The sequence below is a fragment of the Numenius arquata genome, chromosome 23 (assembly GCF_964106895.1).
Source record: "Numenius arquata chromosome 23, bNumArq3.hap1.1, whole genome shotgun sequence".
NCBI lineage: Eukaryota > Metazoa > Chordata > Aves > Charadriiformes > Scolopacidae > Numenius > Numenius arquata.
This window is the reverse complement of record NC_133598.1, coordinates 6,482,737-6,498,342: the sequence shown is the minus strand read 5'-3', so window position 1 is coordinate 6,498,342 and position 15,606 is coordinate 6,482,737. Positions and strand designations below refer to the sequence as shown.

The window sequence follows — 15,606 nt, the reverse complement described above, 5'->3', positions numbered from 1 at the left end:
CAGGAAAGCGAATTTGTGTGTGGCACAAGCAGCGGAGAAGGATCTTACCTTCAAGCTGGATTTACCTCCAGGTGGATTTACCTTCAAAACGCCCAGGGCAAGTGCCAGGAGATGATTACGGTGGATGCCCTTGGCCAGGAGCCCAGCAGGGCACGGGCTGCAGGGACACCCGTGTCACGCACCCCATCCCCCCCAGTGCAAAAGGGCATTTCTCCTCTCCCCAAACACCTGCGTTCAGTTGGGGGTGGCATAAACACCTTTTTATCTCCCCTTCTTTAAGGGGACACAGATTAAGATCAGCTCCATGTAAATGCCTGCCTGCATTTGAATTTTATGCACTTTTTGTCTGCCCAGGCTGGAACTGGAGAGCAGCCACCAGCTGGCATTTAAGCTGGGAAACGCTGGTTTATTCCCAGCATTAATTGGCCTGGGTGACCTCTTCAGCCGGGGCTTCACGTGCTCTCCCAGAAAACGCTGGGAAAGAGCTTCTGCAGAGCTCGGGGTGCCCCACAGCCCTCATTTCAGGGGGTGAGGACCAGTGTTTAAGAGGGAGGAGGGTCCAGAAAAATCCCACAGCATCCCCCGAAGCCAAGGAGAGCCGGCAGCAGAGACTTACGCGTTGCAATACGGCTTCTTCTCGTAGCCCTTGTAGTTCTTCATGTTTAGGGTCATCTTGCAGGTCTCGCAGTGGAAGCATGCTTTATGCCAGAACTGGAAACAGAGACAGGAGAGTCATTAACACCAGGGACTCGCAAAACGGGGCCACGTCCCGTTGGAATCGCACGACGCAAACTCATGGCTCCTCCAGCCCAGAGACATCCATGATAAAAACCACAAAACCCAGAGGACAAACAATATTCCCACTAGTTTAGGACACAGGTAAATCCTGCCCCCCCCCAACCCTCCCAATGCATCTTATCTCTCAACGTTTGTGACTTGCATTACAGTAGCATCTTCCCGCCTTATCTCCAGGCCAGGAATTCGTCTGGCTCAGCCAAATCACGGAATCTTCATGGTTGGAAGGGACCTTTGAGATCATCGAGTCCAAACACGGGCCAGGAGAAGCCTCCTGCTACGAGAGAGGCTCGACATGAACCCCTGTGAGCAGGGAGAGGGTCAGCAGAGTCAACAGCTGTGGTTTGCAGGCTTCAAAGTTGCTACTTTAGGGCTTTTGGGTTTTTTTTTTTTTTTTTTTGCTGATGTTGGCCAAGAGATAGCCAGCAGAGCAGGTCAGGTGAGGCTGCACTCAGACACCACGCCAAGGGAGCCAAGACAGAGAAGAAAAAGGTTCTCGTGAGAAACGGAGAGTCCGAAGCCGAGGGCTCAGAGGTCCTCACCGCAGAGACCACCCTTCTGCCTGCGCCCGAGGCTGTGAATCTTCAGCCCCACGAGCCCTACAGCCCCAGGGTGTGCAGAGCACGTCTCGGCCCCCCTCTCCCCACCATGGGGCTGTCACAACCCATGTCTGCTCTGGCCAGGGCTGCAGCTCAACACAGGGCAGGGGAAAGGGCCACAAGAAGAAGAGCTGCTGGCCTGACCTTCCGGCGAAGGTAGTTTTTGCATCCTCTGCCTCACAGCTCTGGCACCAACAGCCTCAGGTTGATCCCACCACCAGCCCACCCGAGGTCTGACATCCAACCAAAGCCGGGCGGCACTTCGGCTCTGCTTTAACCACCCAGCCACGCTCAGACTTCAGCCAGGTTGAAGGCACAGACCCCAAAATTCACGACCCTACATCATGGGTTGCAACACCCGGTGCATAGTATTTTAAGGCTTTAGGGCTACTCTTGAAGAAACCATTTCCACTGGGCATTTAAGCGACCCAGGTGGCTTTCCAGGCTGGCAGGAGCCAGCTCAGAGCTGCTACCCAGCAATTCTGCAGCTCAACCCCAGGCAGACCAAAGGCTGATGCCCCACCAAGCCACCAAGTGACCAGACTTGGTGCTTCCTCTGGTAGCCACAGCCATCGGGACCGGGAGGGGGTCCGGTGTGGCTGCTCAGGGACCAGACCAGGAGCAGGGACACGGGGAAAGCACAGCCTAAAGAGACACTTGCACCCATTGGAGTAAGGCAGTGCCACCCTGGGGTTTCCCCCCCAAACCACCCAGCATCACCCGGCAAAGCCAGAGAGAGAAGCAGCTGCCGAAAGCCACATTAGCAGCTCAGGACAGCGAGCAGATTAGAGTTAAGTAAAAAAAAAATTAAAAAAAAATAAAAAAATAAGTCATTTCCACCCCTGCAACTGCTGGCTGGGTCTGTGCTGCTGCGAGGAGATGGCGAGAGCCAAGCCTGTGCCCTTGTGCCACCTACCCACAGGCACCACACCCCGGAGCAAACACCGCCGCGGCTGGAGGAGACTATGACTCAGCCCAGAAGGGCAATTTCCACCCATTTCACTTGCTCAGAGCAACGTATTTGTTCTTTTCCTCCAGTTACACGAGTTCCCCCAGAGCTCGCCTCTAACAGCCCCCGGGGGGGGGGGGGGGGGGGGGGGGTTCTCCCCGCACCAGGCACCGCTCCGGACCCGCACCCTCGCTCACAGTGGGATTATTTCCCCCCCCCCTCCTCCTTCCCGGCTTCCAGACTCTCCAAGGACAAGACCAACAGCCGAGCCCCGACTTCTTTGGGCGTCACAAAAGTTGCAGCCTCTCGCTTGGGTTACCACCACCACATTAGAGGTAATTAACAGACCTCTCCAAGCCCGTCAGCCCCTTCCAGGCGCTGGAAAAGCTGCACATAAATACCAGAGATGCCACTAGAAATACGTGGCGACGAACTGACAGCCGGGATGACTCCGGAGCATCTTCCTCCCAGGAATGCCCTGGCTCCCAGGAGCCTAGGAGGATCTGGCCAGGCCAGCTGTCCCCTCGCCTGTGGCATCCTCCACAACAAGGGCAGAAGGGATGCACCCAGGCGGCCTTTACCCCCAGCCAGAGAGCAATTAACGAGTATTTTTACTGCCGTTTGCATTAGGCACTGCTCAGCGCAGGCGTTTCTGCCCTGTGGCTCTTACAGAGCCCTGAGCGGGCAGCGGAGCTACCCGGAGAGCACCATCCCCGTCTCCAAGCCTCGAGGCCCCTACGCTTCGTCTCACCGCCGACAGCGCTAACGCCGGACCCACGAAGCCAAAGCGGCGCTAAAAGGAGAGCTGCAACACAGCCTGGGCACAGGGGAACGGCAACCGTGTCGCCTTCCAGCCAGGCTGCAGCTCAGCCCCCAGCGCGGCCGCAGAGAAGGAGGACACACGTTTCAAATAGGGGGTGTTAACGCTTCTCTAAAAACCTGCTTTTTTTTTTAAATTCCCGGTTCCAAGCGCTCCGAACATCCCATTCCCAGGGGGCTGGTCACCCCAGGTCCCTGGTGGCCAAACAGAGGGATGGAGCGGGGATGGAGCGGGGATGGAGCGGGGATGGAGCGGGGATGGAGCGGGGATGGAGCGGGGATGGAGCGGGGATGGAGCATCTTTGCCGCTGGCAGCAGCCCAGGCCTGTGGCCAGAGCCCACGGCACATCCCGGTGTATCCGTTTATGGCTGATGTCACGGCCACGCAACGTCCCTCCACCAAGCAAAGCCACCGGTCCCCACCCGGGAGCAAGCACCACCTGAGACCCAAAGGTTTGAGGGCAACATAAGGAGAGACTCCTGGGGCCGAAGGCAAACCCTTGCTGGGGTCGGATGGGGTTGGATGCTCTCAAACGACTCGTTCCAACTTTTACTCGTTTAAAAACAAAAACAAAAAAAAAAAAAAACAAACAAACCCCACCAAACCCAACCTAAACTCCTCTGACATCAGCTCTACGTGGGCTCAGCAGTTGCAGCTGCAACCACCAAACCCCGCTCCCGCGGCGCAGGAGATGTCACTTCCCCAGCGGAAGCCAACCCCGTCACCCACCACCTTATTGGGGGGGGGGGGGGGCACAACAACCCCCCCTACCCCCCCCTTTCCCCCAGCCTTCGCCTTTCCCAAGGTGACCCAGCAAAAAGCCAGGAGGGGCAGGTGGAGTTTCACCCAGGTCGGCGGCGGTTTTGCTCCTCCAGCTTCAGGAAGGTTGAGGAAGCAGCAAGTTCTCCCTGTGTCGTGTCCCCCCCCTAAAATCCCACCCCCCCCACCCCCCATCCCCCACAATTGGCTGTAAATCTCAGGAGGGAAATGGACTTTCCCTGATTTCACTCCCAGGAGAAAACATCTGCTGGTCGACCCCCCAGGGCTGGGGAGCCCAAAGGTGGAGATTTTGGGGAGTTCTCCCGGGTTATTGCTGCTCCCGGTTCAGCTCCGGCGCTTGTGCAAACACACCGGAGCCGCCCTTTCGACTTTGCTCGGGGGAGGGTGAAAACGGGGGGGGGGGACACGACGAAGGGGGGGGGGTCAGTGACCGTAACAACACCCTGTGCTTTTACGGGAAACAAGGAGGCTCTTCCAGCCACCACCTCCCCAGCTAAGAAATCCCTGGAAAAATGAATATGGTGGAGTTGGCTGGGGGGGGGGGGGGGGGACTGTTTGGGGGGTGGGATGGGGACGGGGGGGGGGACACGCACACACCATGGAGGAAAATAAAGTCAGTAAGACCCCTAAAAGTCCAAGGTGTCACCCGTGGCCTCCCGTGTGCCCCCCCCAACACCCGGAACAGACGCCTTCGTCAGGGGCAGCACCAACCCCGGGCTTGTGTCCCCCCCCCCCTCCCTTTCCCCTCCAGTTGCCCACAATTTGGGGACACACACACACCCCCCCACGGCTACTGAGGCTCCAGGAGACAGAACTGCATCCAAGCGGGATGGTCCCTGGGCTGGGAGTTGAGCTTCCAAGCCGTTCCCAGCTTCCAAAGGGAGAAACATCATCCGTTAAAAATGCGAGCAACAGGGTTGGCTCAGGAATGTCGCCCCGGCCCCCCCCGGCCCCCCCAGCGACTTTTTTTTAGTCCCTAAACTGGTCACCCCAGAAGGCTGGAAGGGGATGGGGGGGGGGGGGGGTGGTGGGGGGGGAGAGAGGCTCAGTTTTCCCAGAGGGATGGGTTCAGATGGAAATCCCACGGGAGACACCACCACCGCCGGCCTCCCCCCCTCTCTCCCCCCCCTCTCTCCCCCCCCAGCACCGGGGACGGGAAAAAATACTCCCCCAAAAAAAAAAGTATTTGTACTCTTTGATGGGAAAAATACTCCAAAAAAAGAGTATTTGTACTCTTTGATGGGAAAAACGCTCCGTAGAAAAAAAAAAGGAGAGGCTCCAAGCAGGGCGGCGGGGCAGGGAGGGAGGAGAAGGATTGAATTCCGGGGTGGAAAATGGCAAAAAAAAAAAAAAAGCACAAAAAGCCCAAAAAGCCCAAAAAAAAGCCCCAAAAGCCGGGCTAATGCAAAGCAGATGAAGGTCCCGGCCCCCGGGGAAGCGGTAACTGTTGCTTCCCGCCGGGTCCGGCTGCTCTGCCCTTGGATAGAGGGAAAAAAAACCCGGATCGCTGGGGGAAAAGGGGTCCGTCCCCCCCCCCCCCGCGTTCCCCCCCCCTCCCCACGGTGGAGGTGCCACCTCTCGGTCCCCCGGGGGCTGGAAGGACGATGCCGTGGGTCGGGGGGGAACCCCCAACTGGGGGGGGCTGGAGGGAGCGCGGGTGGCGATGCCACGGGTTGGGGGGGGGGACACCCCGGGGGGGCTGGAAGGGGCACGGGTGGCGATGCCACGGGTTGGGGGGGGACCCCCAAACGGGAGGGGGGGGGTTAGAAAGAGCGCGGGTGGCGATGCCGCGGATCGGGGGGACCCCCAAACGGTGCGGTGCGACTGGGGGGGGCGGCATGGAGATACCCCACGGAGTTCGGGTGGGGGGGGGGTGTGTGGGGGGGAAGCGCTATCCCACCCCATGGGAGAGCTCAGGGATGCGTGGCCACCCCGGTTCTACCCCCCCCCCCCCCCCCGTGGGCGACCACCCTACCCCACGGGCGAGCATGTAAGACACTCCCCCCCCCCCCCCCGCACACACCCCCACGGGCGACACCCCCCCCCCCCAAAACTCACCTTATCCAAGCAGTTCACCTTCTCGGTGGGATAAACGATCTTCCCGCAGCGAGCGCAGTTGGGATTCATGGTTTTCTCACGGGTGGGGGAGGGGAAGGGGGGGGGGGGGGATCGTGGGGTGGGGGGGGGTGTGTCGTGACGGGGAGAGGAGGAGGGGGGGGGAGAGAGATGGGTTTAGCAGCTCCCACCCGTGGCCACCACCACTCGCTTCTGGGCCACCGCCCGCGCCGCCGCCGCCCCTTAAATAGGAAGGAAAAGGGAGGCGGGGGGGGGGGGGGGAAAAGGGGAGGGGCCCCCAAAGGGGGAGGGGGGGGGAGGTGGAGTTGGGGGGGGGGGGAGGGGGAGGGGGAGGGCGGGGCGCGCACACCCACGCGCGCGTGCACGCACACGTAAACCCTCCTCCTCCTCCTCCTCCTCCTTCTTCTTCTTCCCCCCCCCCCCCCCCTTCCCCGGTTCGTAGCCACGTTGCACGCGCGCGCAGCTCCCCCCCCCCCTCCCCGTTCCACGCGCGGACGCGCGTGGAACGGGGAGGGGGGGGGGGGAGCTGCGCGCGCGTGGGAGACCTAGGAAGGGAGCGCGGAGGGATAACGTCGTCACGCGAGGGGGTATAGCTCAGTGGTAGAGCATTTGACTGCAGATCAAGAGGTCTCCGGTTCAAATCCGGGTGCCCCCTAAATCGGGAATTTGCCCTTTTTGGGCTTTTTTTTTTTAATTTAAATTTTTTTACTAATAATTTTAAAGGGACGGGCCGAGAGGGAGCACACACCCCCCCCCCCCGTCTTTCTAGGGCTGGGCTTGCGGCGCGGTTTGTGGAATCAAATTCGGGGTTGAAATGCGTTTTCGTGAAGGAGTTCATTAAATTCCTGGTTAAAGCGTTTTAATTTTAATTAGAATTTTAATTTTCCTTCTCCTTTTACGTTTTTTAAAGTTTTAGCCTAGAATACCTGATTGGAAAGGCACCTCCCGCCCCCACCAAGGATCATCTGGTCCAACCTTTTTCTCGGTAAAAGCACGGTTTGGATAAAGTAGCCCAGCACCCTGATTTTTAAAAGTATCCAATTTTGGGGAGCCCACTTTTGGGGAATCCACCGCTTCCCTGGGGAGATGATTGTCCTCAACGTGAAAAGTTTGCCCCTTCTCTCCAGGAATAACTTGTATTCGTTATCCCTCGTCTTTTCTGTATTACTCCTCGTGCAAAGGGGGTCTCCATCTTCGTTGTAGCCACCCTTTTAAGCGTAATTTTATTGTCGATTTATTGACCATCAGCAGAAGCACCCGGAGCTGGGCAGGGCCCGTCCCAGCCCCGTGGTATCCCAGATCCCGGGGCCGTGCGGGTTCCGAGGCTCCAGTCGATTCGGGTTATCACGTTACAGAAGCCTCAGGAAAGAACATTAATTCCATTTTTTCTCAGGAGATAATGACACCTTAGTTCCCCCAACGTTCTCTCTTCCCTCTTACAAAAGAACGAGCCTCGGCAGTCGCTATTTGCAGGCAGGCTTTAATAAAAAAGCACACCCACATCAAACCGGGCTGCGCTCCGCTCTCTTCCCTCTTACTCCTTTCAGGATGCGGCTTCAAATTGGCTTCCTTCGTTTAAAAAGCAGCTTATCTGATCCTCTCACAAAGGCGCCCACTCCTTCCCCTTCTGATCACCTCACCCAACGCTTCCCAGCCCCCCGAATCAGCCTCCCACCCTTTCCCGGCCCAGTGCGGCTTAAAATAAGACGAGCTTTTCTGCTTCTCCGGCTCTTTTGGGGGTTGTGGGTGGTTTTTCCTCTCTCGGCTCAGGAGGAGACGCTGCCGGGTGAGGGAGGCTCTTCCTCACCCAGACGTGTGGGGAGGGGACGCTCTCCTCAGCCTCACCCCAGCTGCTGCTGCTGCTTCCCCGGGGCGGCCGAGGCCATCGCTCAGCCACGGCCCAGCTCCAGCTGCAGTTGTTCTTTCTTTTTTCTCTGTTTTCTCTTTTCCTTTCATTTTCTTTCTTTTTTCCTTTCAATTTCCTTGCCTTTTCCCTGTCCCCTTCCCTTCCCTTTTTGTTTCTTTTCCCTTTTCCCTTCCCCTTTTCCTTTCCCTTCCCTTTTTGTTTCTTTTCCCTTTTCCCGTTCCTTTTACCCTTTCCTTTCCCTCTTCCCCTTCCTTTCCCCCATTCCTTCCCTTTTCATTTCCTTTTCCTTCCCTTCCTTTTCCTTTCCTTCCCTTCCCCCTTTTGCCTTGCCTTCCCTTTTCCTTTCTTTTTTCTTCCTTTCCCTTTCCCTTTCTCTATCCATTTCCCTTTCCTCCTTCCTTTCCCCCTTCCCTTCCTTTTTTGTTTCTTTTCCCTTTTCCCTTCCCTTTTACTTCCTTTCCCCCTTCCCTTCCCTTTTTGTTTCTTTTCCCTTTTCCCTTTTCCCTTCCCTTCCCTTTTTGTTTCTTTTCCCTTTTCCCTTTTCCCTTTCCTTCCCTTTTTGTTTCGTTTCCCTTTTCCCGTTCCTTTTACCCTTTCCTTTCCCTCTTCCCCTTCCTTTCCCCCATTCCTTCCCTTTTCCTTTCTTTTTTCTTCCCTTCCCCTTTCCCCCTCCCTTTCCCCTTTCCTTTCCCTTTCCCCTTCTTTTCCCTTCCCTCCTCCCTTTCCCTCCCACTTCCTCCCCTTTTCTTTTCCCTTCTTTCCTCTTTTCTTTCCTCAATCTCCATCAAGGACCATACCCGACACCCTTCCCCCCGACACTCCCCCCCCCCCCCTCCCCCGGGGGAGGTGGGGGGGGGGACCGGGACACCCTGCGCGCGCGGGGGGGGGTACTCCTCAAGCCATGGCTCCCCACCAGGGGCCGGCGGGGGTATAGCTCAGTGGCAGAGCATTTGACTGCAGATCAAGAGGTCCCCGGTTCAAATCCGGGTGCCCCCTCGTGTGATTTTTTTGTTGGTTTTTTTTTTTCCTTCCCCTTTTCTCCTTCGCTTCCCTTCCCCGAAAGCAAAAATCTAAAAAAAATAGTAGTTTGTTGTTTGTTTTTTTTTTTTATCGTCCTCTCCGTTTCCATGCCTTACCTCTCGGTGGTGCCGGTACCGGGAGGGTTGTAGGGGGTGGGTGGATGTGGTGCTTCCCGGTGCCTCTAGGGGGCGCTGCGAGATGGCCGCCTGGCCACGTGACACCCGCCGGTGGGCGGGGCCACTCCGTATCCCGGCGTCCTCCGCGCGCCTCCCTTTCTTTTCCGGCGCCAAGATGTCGAAGCGAGGTGAGGCGGGCGGCCCGGCCGGGGAGGGAGGTGGAATCTGGATCCATCCGGCGTTCCGGATGGCAGCTCGGGCCGGGTCTGGTGGAGCGGAGGCCCGGGGAATGATACCCGGCCCCGGCCGGGAGCGGAGGCCTCAGTCGGTGTCGCTGACCCCCCCCCGCTCCCGGGGAGGCGTAGGCCCGGGCTGGTTCCCTGTCGCCTCAGCCCCTCTTCGCTCCAGCGCCGGGGGCTTTAATCTTCTTTTCGACCTTCAGGACGCGGTGGTTCCTCCGGGGCGAAGTTCCGCATCTCCCTCGGTCTCCCGGTGGGAGCCGTGATCAACTGCGCCGACAACACCGGTGAGTGCGGCCGGGACCGGGGCCTCAGCCCGGTGTGGGGGGAGGGGGCCCTGCGGGAAGGAGCCGCCCGTTGTCAGGCGGAGGGCAACCGGCTGTTAAATGTCCCTGTACAAAAAAAAAAAAAAAAAATCAAATATCACTTTTCCTTCTGAAAAGCTCCCCTTGGGCCTGCGCTCGTGGCTCAGTGAGGTGTGGCGGGAGGAGGCAGCCCCTGCTGCTGGCCTCGCTCGGGGGGTTCGATGAGGGAAGGAAGCATCTTCCCCGACAGCCCCCGGTTGACGCCGGTGCTTCCCCGCAGGAGCCAAGAACCTCTACATCATCTCCGTGAAGGGCATCAAGGGGCGTCTCAACAGGTTGCCGGCGGCTGGCGTGGGTGACATGGTGATGGCCACCGTCAAGAAGGGCAAACCCGAGCTGAGGAAGAAGGGTGAGTGCGGGGAGTCCTGAGGGGATGCCCATGGAAGGGGAGGACGGTTCCTCCGTTAAAGGGGGGGGGGAGGTGGGCACCGACCCTCCGGAGCGTCACCTCCACCCTCCTAAAAAGCACTCGTTGGGCCTGTCCCCCGTGGCTCAGCGAGTTGTCGTGGAAGGGCAGAGCGAAGGCAGCGCTTTTGGGTGAAGCGGCAGCTCGTGCTGTTGGCTTCAATCGGCGCTGTGACACCCCGCCGTGCGGTGACATCCAGCCCACCTCGCAAATGGGGGTTTGCTGCAGCGCTGAAGGGGGGCTGGGGTGGAGAGGGAGGAGTTGTGGCTGAATATCATCAGTGAATCGATGGTTTATTTAGAAATAAAAGTGGGAAGGCGGAGAAACACCGAGTTGTCCAAGCGTAGGGGCAGCTATAAGCGTGACACGGCCAGTTTTGAGTGTATTATTGGTCATAAAGTGTAGGTTTTAGCGAAGCGCTGCAAATACGTGATGTGAAACACCCCGAAGCCTCGTGCTGAGGTAGTTGCTGCAGCAGAACGGCCCCTCCGGGGCGTTTCTTGCGGGATTGGGTGCTCAGAAGGACATTGGTGATACCCGGGTGCCCGTTTCTCTTGGCAGTGCACCCCGCAGTGGTCATCCGGCAGCGGAAATCCTACAGGAGAAAAGACGGGGTGTTCCTCTATTTTGAAGACAACGCGGGAGTGATAGTAAATAATAAAGGTGAAATGAAAGGTACGGAGAGGGATCCTGCGCTGGGCAAAAGGAGGGGGGGGGCTGCGCTCTCCGGGGCGAAAGGACTCAAATTCTCCTCAGATTCAGGAGGGCGCAGTCGGGCTGAGCTGACGTCTGTGTAAAACGCTGCCCTGACCCCTCTCTGCACCTCCTTGAGCCTCTAACGTCGTCTGTTTTCTCTCTTCCAGGCTCGGCCATCACAGGCCCCGTGGCCAAGGAGTGCGCGGATCTGTGGCCCAGGATAGCCTCCAACGCGGGAAGCATCGCATAAACGCGTTCGTCTTCGTAGAGATTTAAAATAAAACTCCTTGTTACCAAATAAGAAGTGTCTTTCTTGCCAAAGCGCCCTCCTCGCCCAAGCAGGACGGTGTTAGAATTGAGGGAGTTTGGTTCTGGGAAGCTTTTTTTTATGGAACAACCTTGTGTGGATTTATACTTCAGGGGGAAAACGGGATTTTGGAGTTCTGATAGTCAATGATAAATCTCTTTTTCAGGCAGTTTCCCGTATTCCTGGAACATATTTGGAAGGGGATTGCAATGAAATGACATAAATTTTCATAGCATTGATTGAATTGTTCCAATTTACGTGTGTGTGGATGGAAACTGGGAGGTGTCTCTGAAAGCCCTTCTACAAGAAGCCTCCGTACAGGGGCTCCCGCAATTGTAGGTCTGGAATTTTCTCCCAGAAAGGGCAATTTAACTGCTTAGAGATACTGGTACGATGACGTGTGTGTGTGCTGGGGGGGGGGGAAATACTGCCTGAGACGGGGGTGTGCCACCAGCTGCAGCCTTCACTGTGGACAGGGGGCTCTGGAGAACGTTCCTCAGACCTTGCTGAAGACGCGCAAGGCCACATGGAGCCACCGCTGCTGGCTGTGGTCGTGGCTGAGGCATGTGCCGCTAAACCCCCCAGCAGCGGTGAGACAGGCCCTGGGGTCGTTAATTTGCTAATTGCAAGTAGAAGGGGTGATGTGAACTGTCAAGGTTGGCTGAAAGGCTGGAAAACCGGAGTTGGAAGGTCTCTGCAAAGGATCCCGGTGCGATGTGGAGTTCCTTACGATTCCCCTGGTGTCCCCTCTGGCTGACACGGAGCAGGGATGGATTTGGATGTGAACGGCTTCTTCCCTGGCCCTCCTGAGCAGGGACAGGGAGGCTGCCTTGTTCCTAGGGTCGCAAGTAACAACAGGGGTGACTTTGTCCTGGATGCGGTGGCCCCGGAGCCCTGTAACACCCAGACCAGCCCCAGCACAGGAGGCAGGTAACGGGGTGCTACACCTCCCACCTCGGGCAGCCTCGCTGAGGTTGGACTCACCTCCGTCTACCCGGGCATTTCCTGTTCCCCCAGCAGGTGCCACTTTGCCCTTCCCTTAGAGATTCCTGATGCTTTTGTGGCGCTCCGGGTGGTTTCGGTGCGGAGGGGTCACAGTGGAGGAAGGAGGGTGAGGAGGGGAGAGAAGCCTGAGAGATTTTGTAGCACAAATACATGTAACGACGGAGAAGAGCACCAGGGTCTTGCAGAGGTTTGAGAAGTGGTGGTGTTTTTAAACACCCGTTTAGGCCACAAAATCTCCTGGCCTACAAATTGTTTCTGCTGGATAATGGGGAGCTGTGCCCCGGCAGCAGCTGGGGAGGGGGGAAGCTTGGAAAAAGACTTACAGGGACTGAGGGGCACTCTCTTCTCTACAGACCCTTCCTCAGAGCGGGTGAGTGGTCGTGGCTTTTCCCCAGCAGACCTGTGGCTGAAGGCGATCTCTTTCCCTGTCAGCAGTGGCCGTCTCTCCAGCGCGCTGGTGAGGAAGAAGCTGTTCCTCAGACCTGGGGAGAGATGCAGAGACCTGCTAATGAGTAAGGAACCACCACTAAAATCAAGGTGTTCCCCCTTGATCTATTTGAACAGCTTCTAATGGGGTTTTTTTAGTGCAGAAAGGTTTTTGTGATGCAGGGCAGGGCACCACAGTTGGCTGAAACGGTTTGGGGGTTTCTCTGTCAGCGTCCCCTGCTGTTGGGCTGTCAGTGGGTGAGGACAGAGAGGCTGTGGGCAGGGTGGGAGGTGTTGGGCAGGTGATTCCCCTGGGAGGCTGGTGTGCTGCCTAATGGCAGGGCACACCCCGAGACCAAACAGAGGTGCAGCCACGGGCTGTTCACTGTTTTGAAGTCACTGTTCCAAAGTGCTATTTTTTCTGCTCCATGGTGGGATGTTTTTGTGAAAGACAACTGGGAATGGATGAGCTTGGGTGCAGGAGCCTGTCTGCAAGGGTGGTGTGAGAGGTGAGGTGGTGTTTAGGGTAGGAGGAGGGTGTTGAGAGGCGTGTGGTGCGAGAGGCAGCGCTGCGGGTGCGGTGAGTGCAGGCAGTGGAATGCAGCGGAGCCGGCCGGAGGGTGCCCAGGAGGAGCCGGGCCGGGCAGCCCTGCCCAGGTGGGGGTATAGCTCAGGGGCAGAGCATTTGACTGCAGATCAAGAGGTCCCCGGTTCAAATCCGGGTGCCCCCTCCCCTTTTCCTTCTTTTTGTCCAGAAAAAGTGGGTTTGGAGCCCTTGAGGTCAATGCTTTTCCCCTAAACTCTCTGCAGGCTCCGTCCGCCATTGATCAGGCGCTGGGGAGAGGTGGGGAAGCCGATTCCTATGAGAGAAGAGGAGCATCAGTGGGGGGCTTGTGAGGAGAGAGATGAGTATTTCCTGAGAAGCTGCTGTTTTGTCCCAGGATTAATTTGTGGATGTTTGGAGTGATTGTTGGCAAGAAAGTGGGACATTTTTGTTGGAGCAGGTGGGGGTATAGCTCAGTGGTAGAGCATTTGACTGCAGATCAAGAGGTCCCTGGTTCAACTCCAGGTGCCCCCTCTTTTCTTCTCTTTTGACCTTCCTTTTGCCAAAATTTCTCTCAGAAAGAAGATGGAGAGCTCTTCTTGGGTCTCGTGAGCTTGTGCTGGGCACTGAAGGTTGGTCTGAGCCTCAGCATTGAAGGCACCGTGGCTCTGACTATAAGAAAATGTGGTGCGTGCACTGTGTGAGTAACTGCTTGGTGTTTGCTTCTCTCTGTTCTTGATTCTCTGCAGTAATTCTGTGCGCAGCCCTTGGCAGGGACATGAAGAGGCTGAGGGGGCTGTCAAGTATGAGATCAGCAGAGGTAGACACTTGTCTTTATAAATGTTTTTAAACCCTCCCTGCACAGGCCTGTGCCAGGGGGTATAGCTCAGTGGCAGAGCATTTGACTGCAGATCAAGAGGTCCCCAGTTCAACTCTGGGTGCCCCCTCTCAAATTATTTTTTCCTGGGATTTGGGGGAGTTTCTCCACTGGGAGGCTGATTGATAAGATCAGCTCAGCTTCCTCTCCTACTAATTGTTTTTCATATTACACTCACAGCTGGAAAGAGCAGGTAAAATGTCCAAGTCTGAGGCCGTTTCTGTGTCAAGAGACTGCTCCGAGAGGACAGACTGTAACTGGAAGAGGAAACAGAGATGGCTGGGGAGGAACTGGGCCAAGGTCAGCAGTAAATGGAGAAGGGAGAGAGTGTCTGTGGCCAGTGTGGGAGTGGAGGGACTCAACATCTGGGCTGCTGTTGCATTTCAGTCTAGCACGTTTCACAGCAGGATTTGCTTCCTGTCAAATGTACTTTAAAATGTTTTTTGTAGGTGATTAAAGAAGTTTGCAGGTAGGGGGTATAGCTCAGTGGTAGAGCATTTGACTGCAGATCAAGAGGTCCCTGGTTCAACTCCAGGTGCCCCCTCTTTTCTTCTCTTTTAACCTTCCTTTTGCCAAAATTTCTCTCAGAAAGAAGATGGAGAGCTCTTCTTGGGTCTCGTGAGCTTGTGCTGGGCACTGAAGGTTGGTTTCTGAGCTCCATTATTAAAGGTACTGAGGCCCTGACTAGGAGGAAACTGCAAGGGTTGTGCACTCTGTGAGAAACTACTCGCTGTCTTGTATGTTCTTGTCTCTGTTCCTGATTCTCTGCAGTGATTCTCTGCACAGCCCTTGGCAGGCTCAGGGGATTGTGAAATAAAAGAATATGACCTGTGGACATGGACACGTGTCTCTCTTTACAGAAATGTTTTTAAAAGCTACTTGTGAGAGGCATACATACAGGGGGTATAGCTCAGTGGTAGAGCATTTGACTGCAGATCAAGAGGTCCCTGGTTCAACTCCAGGTGCCCCCTCTTTAGCTGCTTTTTCACCCTTTTTTCTTCCCCAATCCCCTCACAGACAGACTCTGGAGACACTTTCTTACCCCTCTGAGGTTTTGGAAATCCCTTGGAGATCTTTTCCAGGTGTGAAATCAGACTTTGATGTTTCTCCCTCTTTGCTCTCGAATACTGCACGTACGCACAAAGAAGCTGGCTGTGCTGGTCTAGTTTTTCCTGTTTGAGTAATTGCCGTTAATTAAACGGTAAACAACATGTATAATGTCTTCCTAGATGAGGGAGCTCTGCCGAAATGTTTCCTGGCGGGCGTAGGGCTGTGATGCATAAATAAATCAGTGTGTGGTCGGGCTGCTTAATGACAGCTTTCTTCGTGTCCTACCCCGGGGCTCGAACCGGCGACCCCCGGCCCCGCAGCCGGACGCGCTGCCCCTGAGCTGCGCCCCCCGGGCTCGCGGGGGGAGGTGGGCGGGGCTTGTGGGGAGGAGGTGGCGCAGGGGCAGCGCGCGGGGCCGGGAACCGGGAGGTCGCCGGTTCTAACCCGCCCCGGGCGCCACCAAAGGCCCCCGCGCCCCGCGGGGCGGGAGCGGTTCGGCAGCAAACACGGAGAGCCGGGACACCCTGCTACGGTGATTATAACACCCCGACACGTTCGCCCCGTGAATTCTCTCCTGTTCAATTATCTCCTGTAACTGCCCGGGAGGATTCGCTCGGGGACGCCCCACCCCGAGCTGCGCCCCCGGGGATCGGCCACCGGCGTGGGAAA

General features: G+C 56.9%; 2 protein-coding genes and 8 non-coding genes across 11 annotated transcripts in view; 9 read left to right on the top strand and 1 right to left on the bottom strand.

The window, feature by feature from the left end:
* LASP1 (LIM and SH3 protein 1) overlaps nucleotides 1–6,218 on the bottom strand; it is a 34,302-nt gene extending 28,084 nt beyond the window's left edge. Inside the window, exons 1-2 of one of the 2 annotated variants that reach the window (XM_074162828.1) lie at nucleotides 6,002–6,218; nucleotides 617–711 (exon numbers count right to left, since the gene is read on the bottom strand). In XM_074162828.1, the coding sequence (XP_074018929.1) occupies nucleotides 617–711; nucleotides 6,002–6,070 (164 nt within the window). In that variant the 5' untranslated portion in view covers nucleotides 6,071–6,218. Of the gene's footprint in view, nucleotides 1–616; nucleotides 712–6,001 lie in introns of those variants that run through there. The other variant, XM_074162829.1, reaches the window with a different exon arrangement.
* Nucleotides 6,219–6,602: 384 nt separating this feature from the next.
* TRNAC-GCA (transfer RNA cysteine (anticodon GCA)) lies at nucleotides 6,603–6,674 on the top strand. Its single transcript has one exon. It is a non-coding gene; the product is annotated as a tRNA-Cys (tRNA).
* A 2,136-nt stretch (nucleotides 6,675–8,810) lies between these two features.
* Nucleotides 8,811–8,882, top strand: TRNAC-GCA (transfer RNA cysteine (anticodon GCA)). The gene has a single exon. It is a non-coding gene; the product is annotated as a tRNA-Cys (tRNA).
* Nucleotides 8,883–9,194: 312 nt separating this feature from the next.
* RPL23 (ribosomal protein L23) lies at nucleotides 9,195–11,023 on the top strand. Its single transcript, XM_074162598.1, has 5 exons — nucleotides 9,195–9,210; nucleotides 9,465–9,548; nucleotides 9,847–9,975; nucleotides 10,594–10,707; nucleotides 10,896–11,023. Exons 1-5 carry the CDS (start codon nucleotides 9,198–9,200, stop codon nucleotides 10,976–10,978), a joined length of 423 nt encoding a protein of 140 aa, XP_074018699.1. The 5' UTR covers nucleotides 9,195–9,197; the 3' UTR covers nucleotides 10,979–11,023.
* On the top strand, nucleotides 10,079–10,211 carry LOC141474996 (small nucleolar RNA SNORA21). The gene has a single exon (XR_012463637.1). It is a non-coding gene; the product is annotated as a small nucleolar RNA SNORA21 (small nucleolar RNA).
* A 2,102-nt stretch (nucleotides 11,024–13,125) lies between the features above and the next one.
* On the top strand, nucleotides 13,126–13,197 carry TRNAC-GCA (transfer RNA cysteine (anticodon GCA)). The gene has a single exon. It is a non-coding gene; the product is annotated as a tRNA-Cys (tRNA).
* A 275-nt stretch (nucleotides 13,198–13,472) lies between these two features.
* On the top strand, nucleotides 13,473–13,544 carry TRNAC-GCA (transfer RNA cysteine (anticodon GCA)). The gene has a single exon. It is a non-coding gene; the product is annotated as a tRNA-Cys (tRNA).
* Nucleotides 13,545–13,885: 341 nt separating this feature from the next.
* On the top strand, nucleotides 13,886–13,957 carry TRNAC-GCA (transfer RNA cysteine (anticodon GCA)). The gene has a single exon. It is a non-coding gene; the product is annotated as a tRNA-Cys (tRNA).
* Nucleotides 13,958–14,359: 402 nt separating this feature from the next.
* TRNAC-GCA (transfer RNA cysteine (anticodon GCA)) lies at nucleotides 14,360–14,431 on the top strand. Its single transcript has one exon. It is a non-coding gene; the product is annotated as a tRNA-Cys (tRNA).
* A 355-nt stretch (nucleotides 14,432–14,786) lies between these two features.
* TRNAC-GCA (transfer RNA cysteine (anticodon GCA)) lies at nucleotides 14,787–14,858 on the top strand. Its single transcript has one exon. It is a non-coding gene; the product is annotated as a tRNA-Cys (tRNA).
* Nucleotides 14,859–15,606: the final 748 nt, after the last annotated feature.

What these genes read in the sequence shown, in the direction of transcription:
- RPL23 (XM_074162598.1), top strand. An exon ending in CAACTGCGCCGACAACACCG is followed by an intron (nt 9,549 to 9,846) that starts GTGAGTGCGGCC and finishes GCTTCCCCGCAG; the next exon opens with GAGCCAAGAACCTCTACATC. An exon ending in ACCCGAGCTGAGGAAGAAGG is followed by an intron (nt 9,976 to 10,593) that starts GTGAGTGCGGGG and finishes TTCTCTTGGCAG; the next exon opens with TGCACCCCGCAGTGGTCATC.